Source organism: Cryptotermes secundus, unplaced genomic scaffold (genome assembly GCF_002891405.2).
Source record: "Cryptotermes secundus unplaced genomic scaffold, Csec_1.0 scaffold928, whole genome shotgun sequence".
Taxonomy (NCBI): domain Eukaryota; kingdom Metazoa; phylum Arthropoda; class Insecta; order Blattodea; family Kalotermitidae; genus Cryptotermes; species Cryptotermes secundus.
The window spans coordinates 1,083,093-1,095,762 of record NW_019738362.1 but is presented as its reverse complement, the minus strand read 5'-3'; the positions used below and the strand labels follow the sequence as shown (position 1 = coordinate 1,095,762).

At 44.3% G+C, this 12,670-nt stretch overlaps 1 protein-coding gene across 2 annotated transcripts in view; it reads right to left on the bottom strand.

The window, feature by feature from the left end:
* LOC111870927 (paired box protein Pax-6) overlaps positions 1 to 12,670 on the bottom strand; it is a 113,957-nt gene that overhangs the window by 22,309 nt on the left and 78,978 nt on the right. For both annotated transcript variants that reach the window (XM_023863568.2, XM_033754048.1), the window contains exons 6-7: positions 5,366 to 5,518; positions 1,713 to 1,795 (exon numbers count right to left, since the gene is read on the bottom strand). In XM_023863568.2, coding sequence (XP_023719336.1) covers positions 1,713 to 1,795; positions 5,366 to 5,518 — 236 coding nt within the window. The remainder of the gene's footprint in view (positions 1 to 1,712; positions 1,796 to 5,365; positions 5,519 to 12,670) is intronic.

The following is a 12,670-nucleotide window of genomic DNA, read 5'->3' as shown; positions in this document are numbered from 1 at the left end:
GTTCTCAAGTAGTACATACTGTATATAGGCCTATAGGCTGGAGTATGTATGTGTGTATATATATATATAAGACTGCAAATTTTTAACATGAAGAGCCCGTAGCTTTAGGCAAAGAGAAATCTACGTCTGCCTTTAGTGGAAATTCAACGAGTGTAACCTAATCTAACGCCCGCTGCTATTTGATGGCGCTGGTGATGCTCGACTACTGAAGCCTCTTTTAGAACGCAATGTATCTGTCTCGAACATTACGAATGCAATGGGAGAGATATGCAGTAATTTAATGGAGTCAGTGATGTGTATGTAATCAGAAACACACAGCCACACGGCTCCGTTTCTGTGAGACCTCGCTCGGGACATATCATGCATCTTAACACAATAACAAAAGACACACTGGAACTATATAAAGTCGCGGCGGAGGGATATCTTTATTTTGAGAGTCTGCTACAGTGTTTCCTGTCCATGTAAACTGTTCGGGGAAGTCTGTCTGAGAGGAAATGCTATAGAGTTTTCAGTTTTAGAAAACTTCATAACTCTTCGCAGTGAAACGTCTATTTATCCACAGTCCGTCAATAATGCAACAATTGCTTATTCACAATTTAACACTTAACACAACATGTTTCGGCCATAGATTGCCATCTTCAGGTGTCTTAATGCAGCCAAACTGCTACACTTCTCTGTTGTGAGCTAAAACCGCGTGTTGCAGTCCACTTAAAAATAGCTTAAATAATCAATTAAAATCCATTAAAAGTTTCTATTAAAATTTTTTCGTAAAATCCTATTCCACGTCATAAGGGGCGTCGTCCATTTGTTTAAAGAGGGACGACGCCTCTTATTGACGGACTGTAGATACATACACGTTTAATTGAAGATTTGCAACCGGATTCTGAAATTCAGAATCCTCGCAGTGAATTTGGAGTTCAGAAATAGGCAGGCAAATTTGACCTAGATACTTCTCTTCGATTATAATTCATGTTTGATTTTTTCGCCAGAAGAGGCTACCCAAAATATTTTATTCGATATGGAAATTACATGAAAGAACTACAAATTTTTATAAAGGACTATTACAAATGCCCGTTGCTCGCCAGAGTTATTTTTTTTAAATTAAATTATACTTAAACAATGAAACTATTTCAATATTAGAGTTAATTTTACCGTCTACACAACACGTTATTATTATTATTATATATATATAATATTATTATAATAATGATAATAATAAAAACGTGTTGTGTAGACGGTAAAATTAACTCTAATATTGATTAAATACACAACAGGATGCAAGAAACAATTAAAAATGAAACTGTTTATTTGTTGCAACAATACTGTCAGTGTGTATTATTACAATTGAGGACGTCTGCATCATTCAGAACCGCGTTACGATGGACGTCCAGTTACCGCTTTCTGAATTAAAAGGTTGTCATATGAACAAACATAAGTGGACATAGATCACTTTGCACTGTACCACAAGAACAGAAACTCACGTAATTTATAGAATTAAACAGGTATAAAACAACTAAGTATTCGCTATAAATTTGAGTGAATTTGATAACAAGTGCACGGTTACATAAGCTGATCTTCAGTTTCGAATTGGTGGAGACGACAGATTCAGAAGCCGTGGGACACAGAACTGAGTGCAAGTGCAAACGGTTCACAAGAATTCGCCTTTAGTTCCAGCCTTTTAATTATCAGTTTCGATTCAACTTGAGACTTGCCTGAATTCGTGCTTCGGGAAGGCCGATTTTCTCTGCCAGTCTTTCCCGCGCAAAGACGTCTGGGTAGTGCGTTCGCTCGAACTCTGAAAACAAGAAGAAGCAGACTGTCTTCAGGAATGAAATACGCCACAACTGTTATGCAACAATCAGACGTGAACAAAAGAGTAACATTGACAAGATACTGATGAATGTAGCCTTCTCCTTCATTGTAGTCGGAAAGTTCTGAGTTCAAATCCTGACCGGGACACCGAGGAATGTTGGGGAGTTCTTGAGTGCTTCCAGGAAATGCCAGGGCAGTAGCTGAAATTAGGTGAAGACCAATTCTTTCCGAATGATTTCGAATTCATCATTCAACAATCACCCTCCCATTCAGCGCCATATAACACACACAGCGTCGGAAAAACGACGCAGAAATGATTAATGGGCGATTGTCTTTATATCCGACTGCTATTCATTGAGAAAAGTACCGCACCGCGCAGTGCCGGTACCAATCCCATATTCTTCTGCCGCTAATTCGAACGTGAAGTGGACACGCTTCACAGAGACCGCCAATACTGTGCGGTCCTCCAGATCCGAGGGAATTCCCCGAGTTCGTTAGTATCAACCAGTGTATCGCGGCCCCTGCAGGTGCACAAGGGAAGGGGCAAATTCCCCACACTTCTCAAACGAAAGTTAAGTGAGTGTTCGAAAGGGGATGTCCGGCACGTACATTAACCAGCGTAAGGTGTTGTTGCCTGGCAAAGGACAAGGCAGAAAGATAGAAGAGAGCTACAATTTGCTTCCAGTCTTTAACCTGCTCACTGAATTTCGACTTACAAGCACTAGGCTTTACGTTATTTTCATGTCTTAATATCTTCTGCAAGTACTGCTAAGGTTTTCTTTTGTTGTGGGATCAATTTCACTCAAGTTCTGTGATCCTTTAGAGGACACACCAAATGCTGTAACACTCAGGAATTTTTCATTTTGTAAGATTTCTTGTTTTCACGTTATGTGACTATGAAGAATTCCGTCTTCTGGAGTATGGAGCCGTATAGATATTGTGAAACTGCAACCACCTTCTTACACTGGTTCCTCGCTCGCGAATTTTTTTAACCCTGAAGATGGAGGCGATACGTTCCTCCGAAACGTCGGTTCACGCAAGATCAACACGGTGCCACGTCCCAGAAGAAGGCATTCTTCACGTTTCATTTTGCCCACACAGTGTAACAAATATTTATGTGTTTCGGAATAATCTCACAGTAAACAGTACCAACCGCTTGGCTTTTGTAATGGGGACTAGGTATATTTTCTATTAGATTCGAAATGAATTTCACAAACATTATTTGATAAACTTTCGGCTTCAAAGTGTTCATGCAGCGAAGCACACTCAGATCATGTGATACTGTTTCCGAGGAGGTTACACCGTCTCTACGAACAATTTCGTATAAAGTTTTACAGGGAAAGGTTTACATTGCGTTGCATCTGAAACGTTAAATAAAGTTCGCTCGAGGAAGTCACAATGAGCTTGGAAAGAGGACAAGTGCTTGTTCCTTTCGGGATTAATCATTTTTCTGAAACAACTAAATTGGAACGTGAACAGAATAAAAATGTTTGTTCTATTCATAGCCCAGAATATGGGCCGTGATATTTCAACGGTAATGTGAAACTGCTTTATGTGATTCCATAAAGCACATATAAACATATCGTGCTTGAACGGAAGCCATGATTCAATTGCTGCACAAAAAAAAGTGTCACAAGACACAACAGAAAGGAATAAGAGGACAGAAGGATGCAAGTTAGTTGTATGCATCTGCTAAGTGGTTTGTGGCTTACTTAGCGACTCTGCCAGTAGTTACACAGTATAGCGTCAGATGGCGTTGCTGAATGTTAAATTGAAACGGTTTTGGCAGAAAATGATCTTTTCCTAACAGAGTTGCTATGTCGGCATTTGTCTAGAAAGACTGAAGTAAACTTCAATCAGAATATCCAGTGTCCTGGTCGAAATTCGAACCAAGAACCTCTCGAATACAAATGTGGAAGGTTTCCGCTACACCAGAGTCCTTCGTAGGGTCTGGAATTTGGAGGCAGTAGACTTGAGTGAATGAAACGAAAGGCTGAAAGAACAACCCACAACTCGCGCTGTTGTTCTCTGCGACAAGACACGAGGCAGGGGGCTAAGAACAGGAGACAATGGCTCCGATTAAAGAGAGGAGAAATAAAAATCAAATCTGTCCTTCGATCTGTCTCTCACTTTCTCTTTAAGTTGTCTTGGTCCCTTGAGACCATGTACGGTACGTGGCAAAGAAGGTGATTCTGTATATGATTCTGTCCTGAGGATAGAGACAGCAGGTTCCTCCGAAACACACTATGTTCTCCTGTAGCACATTTGCCACGTTTCATAATGTGTTTTAAATAGCGTCGGGTATGAGGAAGACTGAACAAATTGGAAAGGAAGTCGTTCTGGCCGTACTACCCCGAAATATGCCTTGAGGGACAGAGAAAACCACGTAAAACCTCAATGAGGAAAGCCGGTACCCCTGTCGAGATTCGAACAGCGCGTCACCGCTGAGCCAACCGGCTCTGTATAGCATCAACTTGCTTAAGGGGAATTTCTTGTTAAATTCAGACCTGTAACAGCAATTCGGTCCGTGGAGAAGCCAGCCTTGTAGCATGCAGTGCAGAATTAACTGCTAGGACCTGACCCAGTGGAGTGTTCCGTCAACATAAATAGCTTCGGTCCCACCATCTTTTTCTTTATCTTACAACTTTACCTTTTCCTCTCGCACAGTGATCCGAAAAATTATGCAGGATAGAATTTCATTTCGGCCTTTCAACAGGACCGTGAAGGATACGCAGGAGAGACGCTCAATACTAATTCCACCAAGGAGCTGCTAGTCGCTAAGCTTGTTTCATGGAACCCGATGATTCATAACCGTATCCACAACAGCCTGTCACTGGACCCCGATATGAGCCAGATAAGTCCACATTGCCACATCCTATTTCTGTAAGAGCCATTTTAATAGTATTCTCCCATCTATGTCTTTGTCTCCTAAGAGGTCTTTTCCCTTCCATATTTTGTATGCGTTTCTCATCCCACCGACACATGCTAAATGCCGGGCCCATCTCTCTGTTCCTGACCTCATCACCCTAACAGTACCCGGAGAAATGTAGGAAGTTCCTGGGTAGTAACTTTCTGTAACCTCCTGTTACAACTTTGCGGTGGTGTAAAATGATAAAGTTGTCCCTGCGCTTAACTAATTAAGCATTACTCCATGAGGACATATGGAGGAGTGGATGTATAGACCCACGTTTCCTTGACCTCGGCACTAGTTGGAGGTGAGTGGTCAGCTTCACGACCCGGCCGCTTTACACCCCGGGAAAGAGCTCCTGGTACCCATTGGATAGGAGGTTGGGTTGACCGCAGAGCCGACGCGGACAAGAGAAAATTCTTGACTCAACTAGGACTCGAACTCCGACCCCTTGGTTGTCCATCACGTAATATTCTGGGACGTGACGACGTGTACTCTGATATAAAGACCCGAGAAGACGGTAATCTTAATACTGACCGCAATGAGAGCCTCAAATTTCGTGACAGAGGAGGTGACGCGATGGCAGTGCAAGGAGCTGTTGAGGCGGCAGGGCAAGAACATGGAGACCCCAAGAAGAGCCGTTACCTTTCTCAAGGCTGTCGATCTGTTCATTGGTGAAGGACGTGCGGTTCCTCTGCAGCTTCCTCTTGAGGCGCAGGCGCAGTTGGGAGTCGTCATCACCTGACGAGTTGTGTTCCGAGTTCCCGTCTGAGGTGCTCTCGTGCACCGCATCTCCCGCTGCACACACACACAGCACACAATTATCACACTGTCACAACTGACTCCTTCTTGAGAAGCTGACAGCCGCTCAGCTCGTCAAGAAGTCCCTGGTCCCTATTCTTAAGTCCTATGAATCCGGGCCACACCCTCACGCACAGCTTTCCCAGGAGGACACTTTCCTCAAGGTTTCCGCGTAAAATTCTGCAAGCATTTCTAAACCTTCCCATGCTTGCTACATGCCCTTCTTACCTGTGTCTCCTTGGTTTGATGATCGTAATTGTATTTTGAATTTGAGGTTGTCATGGTGGTGAATATTAAGATTATTATTTTGTTTTATGTGACGCCGTACAGTTTGAAAGAATCTGCTGTCTCTGCCTTCATGGTAGAATAGAATTTTCCTTGAAGTTAGAAACAACATATTTCTTAAGATTTGTGTTCTCTATTTGTTAAAGTACACGGAGTCACATCCCGGAGTAGCACAATTCTGATAATACTGACGAAGAATACAAATTATGAAGCTCCTCATCATGCGTTCTTTTGTACCCTTTAAGATATAGTTTAATGTTATCCTCCCATCTATATCTAGGTCTGGCAAGTGTCCCCAATAGCCAACATCATGTTACTCTAACGAGTATGGGCTGTAATCCAGTTAAGGCAATATTTGATTATGCTATAAATTTGCGATTATCTTGTGCCGTGTATTTAAGTGTAGGAGCTACGGGGCTTCACCAACAAACACGTGGCTTTCACCCTAAGTGGGAGGGGGACACACACCCCTATCTGTTACACGATAAAGACATTACACCACGGGATATAATGTAATACAGCCAGACATTGGATTAGGCTGAGCTCGTTTGGGTGCAGAAGGCGACAGTCAGTGATCTGGAAACTCTTTATTATATTTGATGGCTAACAATATTATTAATTGTGTGCACAAGGCCGGCGGTACTTACGTTTGCGCAGGGTTATGACGCAACATCACGGCCCATATGGCGCGCTTTCACAAATCTTGCTCTTGTTGGGGAAACTTCGCAAAACAGGGCGACCTAGCTGTTCAGCAACGCGAATCTTAAAGAAAAAAGTTCTGACGGTGTGGCCTAAAAACAGGCGCAGGTTACTGTAGCGGTAACGATGTAGACTTGAATCCGGGTGGTTATCGGTTCGAATTCCGTACATGCTCGTGATTGAGGCTTTTCGTGGCTTTCCTCAGTTCCTGAAGGCCACAACCGCTTGCTTCCATATCCTCACCAGTTCATGAAACCACTGAACACTGTGCACTCAGGGTACTGAGACAGTCCTGAACTGACGCACGAGGAAAGCGAGGAACTGTTCGGAATTCTGCCCCACGCGGTTTTTTTTATTGAAGGCGGGGTGGGACTAAGTCCCTTGTATTGCGGCCACTTCTGGCCTATTGTACCAGCCCCAGATGATAGGTGAGGGTGATTGTGGAGCAACTGGTGGAATGAAGATTGGCAGGGGAAACCGAAGTACTCGGAGAAAACCTGCCCCAGCGCCACTTTGTTCACCACAAATCCCACTTGACCAGACCCGGGATCGGGAAGCCAGTGACTGACCGCTTCAGCTATGGCGCGGCCACCCCACGCTGTTACTCAGTTGGGAAAGCTCTGGTGGCCCGACAGAGCGGGGCAAGCGCCTCTCTTAGTGACGACGAGGAAAAGGTAAAAAGGTAAAGCTGTCCCTGTGCTTAACTAACTAAGTGCTATGCCATGAAGGCGTATGGGGGAGTGGATATATAAAGCCACATTTTCTTTACCTCGGCACTAGTTGGAGGTTAGTGGTCAGCTTCACGCCCCGGCCGCTCTACCCCCGTGGAAAGGGCCCCCCATGCCCTTAGATAGGAGGTTTGGTGGATCCCAATGTCTGTCTGGACGACGTGGAGAAGAGAAAATTCTTGTCCCTACCGGGACTTGAACTCCGACCCCTCGCTCGTCCAGCCCGCAGCCAGTCGTTATATCGACTGAGCTATCCCGGCCCCAAATTATGACGAGGGAAAGTATAAATTAAACACAGTTCCAGTTTACCTTGACATTGACGTCGGTAAGGCTCTCTTACATGCACTTAGCACAACGGTAAGTATATTTACCGCCTTCTTTACCATCCAAAATTCTATACAATGTGTCTGTGTTATTCGTAACTTCGTAACGGACCTGTCAGGTTCAAGTAACGGTAACGCTATATACTCGCATTCGAGAGGTGCTTCGTTCGAGTCTCGGTCTGTACACAGGTTATCCTCACATGTTTCGTGGTGTTCCTCAGTTGTTCCAGGTACATGTTAAGTTAGCGCCATTATTAGGCCCAACCCGTTTCCTCCCAAAACCTTTCCACTTCAAAATCATCCATTTGTCATCCTATCATTCGACGCTCTATAGTCTAGACGCTGAGAACTTCGTGCCGAAAGCTACAGACAATCATAACGTAGCCGTCTATGGGGAACTTATAGAACTACTTTTAAGCGACATGCCTTATTTCGTGACGAAATGAGCGTGTCGTGCCACGAAACGTACGTATGTTTGCCCTGTATAATTCAGAACTGTAATGAGATCAAGTGCAGAGGCACAAGACAAATGACAGCTTACGGAGGACATGTCCGGACAGGTCGGCTTGATGAAACTGAAAGAGAAAGGGGTGGGGGTTAGTGTTGTGTTTGTTGTTTTTTTTTTTATTTATTTCTCTCCCTTCTCCTACTCCTTCCTTCTTTTTTCCACGTGGCTGGAAATTGCAGCAGTAGCGGCTCAGTTGCTCCACTGAATCTAATCACAGGCTTCCAAGCTCGAGGTCGCTTTAAGAACCGGAGAAGACAAGTTCCTCTTCTCTTAATTTACTAGACTTTGTGTTGAAGAGTTTCTTCTCTGGTTATCTCTTGCAGAATGAGAGATCATTTGCGGGGGAGCTTTCTAGGCAAACTGTAACTCAGCTGCTTCTCTCTACGTAACAGGTAGGTCCCATGCAGGCTTCAGACCTACATTTCTGAACCGAAGTTTGCATCTCTGGAGTTCTGTTAGGTTCAGTTGGAAATAACGTCACCTTCTCTTCAGTTTTGTTAATTTAGGTCTAATATAGTCATTTTTTGACTCTCTGAGGCATGATATAGTAGCAGGAATTGTCTGCAGTCTAGCTGCAGATGTTAGCACAACTGCCACGAAACATCAATACTGTGTCCAACATGAATAGCTTCCTTGCCAGCCAGAAGATGCAAATGTTGTTGGGAAAAGAAGTCCAGTAAATTACTATGGGCTCTCGCCAGCACGTTGATTCTTAGTTCCGAGTACCACGAGACTCATGACACTCTTGGGGAAAGAAGGCTAGTATCAAATAATATATAAAACCCTCAGTTCGTGCCTCACAGGAAACATTACGTCTCCGCTACAGAGCCCAACCGGTTAATGCTGTTTAGGGAAACAGTCGCTGTTTACTGTGAGAACCATACGGAATATACAGATACACTGTGTGGGCAGAGTATATAGCAATTCAGTCCGTACCTCACAGGAAACACATTACTTCTCCGCTACAGAGCCCAACTGGTTAATGCTGTTTAGGGAAACAGTCGCTGTTTATTGTGAGAACTATACGGAACATATAAATTCATTTTGTGGTTAAAATGAAGCGTTTTTAATGTTAAAGCAGGTAGTACATATATTAACCACTTTACAGGGTTTTAACAGACATACAGATTCAGTTACACCGGCCTTGTACAGAGAGTACTCCATTACTGCTTATAACAGAACTGTGCCCATTCAACATTCAAGGGGAAAGTGTGACGGTTTCCACTTCTAGCTACGGTTTCCCAGATAGCCCTTCTATTGACCCTACCCTTACACATTACAGCCCTTGTGGGACACTCTGAAATCTCGATTTTACCGAATATTCACGCTATGAAGTTGAATTCTTCCGGAAAGAGAACTCGATATAATAATAATAGTCATCATCATCATTATTATCTACGGTTAGATCTCGGTAAAGGTTGACTTCGTGGTACCGACTGAGGGTACTGTAATACCGACTGAAATCTTGCTGCTGTTTATTTCTGCCATCTTCTGCTCCTATTGTAATTCGTAACCAATATTACGAAGTTTTTCGCATCTTGAAATGTGGCGCCGCGCAGTCTGTTAGTTCACTGATGTTTCGGAGGAAAATGCTGCCTTTATCTTCAGGATATAAGTGCAAACTTGTAGCAGCGTACAAGGCGTCACTCAGAGGGCAGTGCTGCGCGTAGCGACGACCGAAACAGCCAGGAGTTATACGAAACTGGGATTAGTTTTGCATCTGGTTTCCATGGAAACCGACACACATTGCCCTGCTTGGGCGACGCTCTCACTCTTAGGGTGAGACCGAGCTTCTCAATGAGTGAAGTGAGCCGATTTGCTAGATTAGAAATTTGCTCTCCAATTAAATCTTTATTAATTAAATTGAATCGTTTAATTAGTATTACTCTTTTACTTCCTCTGACCATTGTTCCTACCGACGGGTTCTATTTCGGAATGTCCCTTGTTTTTCAATTTGTTGTTTTTTTCCCTTCTTTTCTTGCAAGAACAAAACCTCACGAACATAACGCACCAAGTTCAATTCTCCCTTTCCACCCTCTCGTGTTCCATCATCCCATCCCTTCTCCATCTTCTTCTTCATCCCCTTCTCTTCTGCTTCCTCGCACACTCTGACTGCCGTGTACAGTACCCTCCACTAGTTTGTAGCCCCGTTTAAGCTCGGGAACAATTCTTCAATTTGAGCTGGTCTACAAATGTGAAAACAATACGTGTGCAATATTTTTGGACTTGGTGAGTCAGGACAATTTAGAACAGACTATGTGAAGGGTGTGACGCCGTTCAGTCCGGTACAAGTTTACTCCTGTTTCCTTCTATTTGCTGTTTGATTTTTGCCCATTACCTACTTGGCCTACTCCTCGACCGTGAAGATGGGGACAGTACTTCTCACGAAACATAGGCAAATTTATACCAGAATACACGGCATCATATCCCAGCCTACTCTTATTTACACAATGCCCCACTGGGATAGCGCAGTCAGTATAGCGACTGGCTACGGGCTGGACGACCGAGGTGTCGGAGGTCGAATCCCAGTAGGGTCAGAATTTTCTCCTCTCCAAATCATCCAGACCGGCTCTGGGGCCCACCCAGCCTCCTATCCAATGGGTACAGCGGTTCTTTTCCCGGGAGTAAAGCAGCAGGAGCTTGAAGCTGATCACTAACCTCCAGCTAGTGCCGAGGTCACTAAAATGTGTCTCTATACATCCACTCCCCCCATACGCCTTCAGGGCGTAGTGCTTATTAGTTAAGTACAGGGACAACTTTACATTTACCTCACCACTGGACGCTACTTCCAAACATATATATCACTCTATTTCTGTAAAACCCGTTTCAATATTATACTCGGGTCAGGTGTACGCCCAAGTCCTCTGAGAGTTTTCCTCTCCTTAGGTTCCCAGCCTAAGTAAACAAACAAATACGTGAGGTCTAAAAGAGGTCAGGAGACAGGGAATATTGGGCACAACTGAGCAGGTTCCACCTGAAGACGGAGACAGAAACCATTCTTCGAATCCTTCTGTTTTAAACAGAAACAGGACGATGGATAACGCCCAGAAACACAAGCAAATGAATATGTAAATTCAAATTGTTTCTTAATGCACTGTTGCAGTAGTTAGAACATTTCTTGGCTGCAATAGCAGAGTCAAGCTGTGGCAGGAGAGCGCAGGCGCCGTACACGCTTCATTGATTGGGGGGATGCAGAGGCATTACGATACATCTCCCACCCTCACCCCGCTGAAGGGTTAGCCGACCTGTCCGTGTGCCCTCACGTAACTACAAGCGTTCACATCCTTCTGCCGGAACGTCTAATGGAATGGAGGTGAAGCTCCTTATATTCTCAACCTCAGAGAAGGAAACGTGAGGCAGAAAACTGGAAGGGGGCCAGAGGGAGACGGGGTAGCATAGAGGAGAAATCTGCCTCTGCCAGGTGTCGAATCCTGGTCCAAGTCTCGGCCCGAAATCCGGACATTCTGACTGAGGAGTTGTTGGCAGGACAATGCAGTCACCGCTTGCTTCCCCGTGCTTCCCATTTCATTATTCACGGGCCGGCTTACCATTCCGCGCAGCTGACAGCGCCGTTAAGTACGGCGGAAATACAGCGATTTCTCTACGATTCTCTGAGTGCCGTCTGATTTTTTCGAACACCCGATGGAGGAGGCTCGCCATCGATTCCTGAGGGCTTGCGCTCCGTACCGCGAACTGCTGTGGTGTGGAGGGGGACCTGGAACAGAGTTCTTCTTCTGTCTGCAGGAACTACCCCTTCCCCGCAGCCAGAGAGAAGCAGGCAGAGGGAAGTTCTCACAGAAACTAATTTTCTCTTGCTTGCTCCTTGCTTCTCCTCCTGCCCTGGTTAGATACAGTAATGCTCCCCCTCACCCCCACCCATTCCTCGTTTAATCTCTTTCCACCTTCATCTCCACTTTATTTCAACAAATTCCTATTTTTCCCTCATTTCTTCTTTCTTTAGAGATAGACATTTCAGCTGCTTGTGCCTTGCCCCTCTTAAACCCTCTGAAACAAAGTGGTAACTATATATACCACCGCATTTAACATAAGGAACTTCGCATTTTGCCCACACTGCGTGTTTATGTGTTTCATGGGATTCTCCATTGTTTCTTCCCTAAATAGAATTAACTGACTGGTCGTTGTCATGGAGAGAGAACAGTGTGTTTTCTGTAAGGTATAAAATTTAATTCTTAAATATTATTTACATGAACTTAGTATTTCATATTTCTGATAGAGCCTTCTCGATTTAAATCTCTCAAAATTAAACCCCCTACCCTGGAAGCCCCCAAGAAATCAGAAAATCTAATTCCACAGCGCAGGTTCCCAGGTTCGCTCATCTGTGACTATGAGTAGCTCTGTCTTGTGGGACATAATGTTGTGTACTCCGGTGGAAGCCAAGCGACGTTACGGGGTGACATATCACCTCCATCTTCAGAGTTCAAGAGTGAGCCAAACAAGAAACCAGCACGAAACATATCCCTTCTTGCTCCAATTTTTTTCTGCTGGTTTCCTTCTTGGCTTATTCTTCAGCCCTGAAAATGGAGTCGATATTTTCCTTCGAAAATTAGGTTGACTTTCATCGGAGTACACAGCGATATGTTACAGA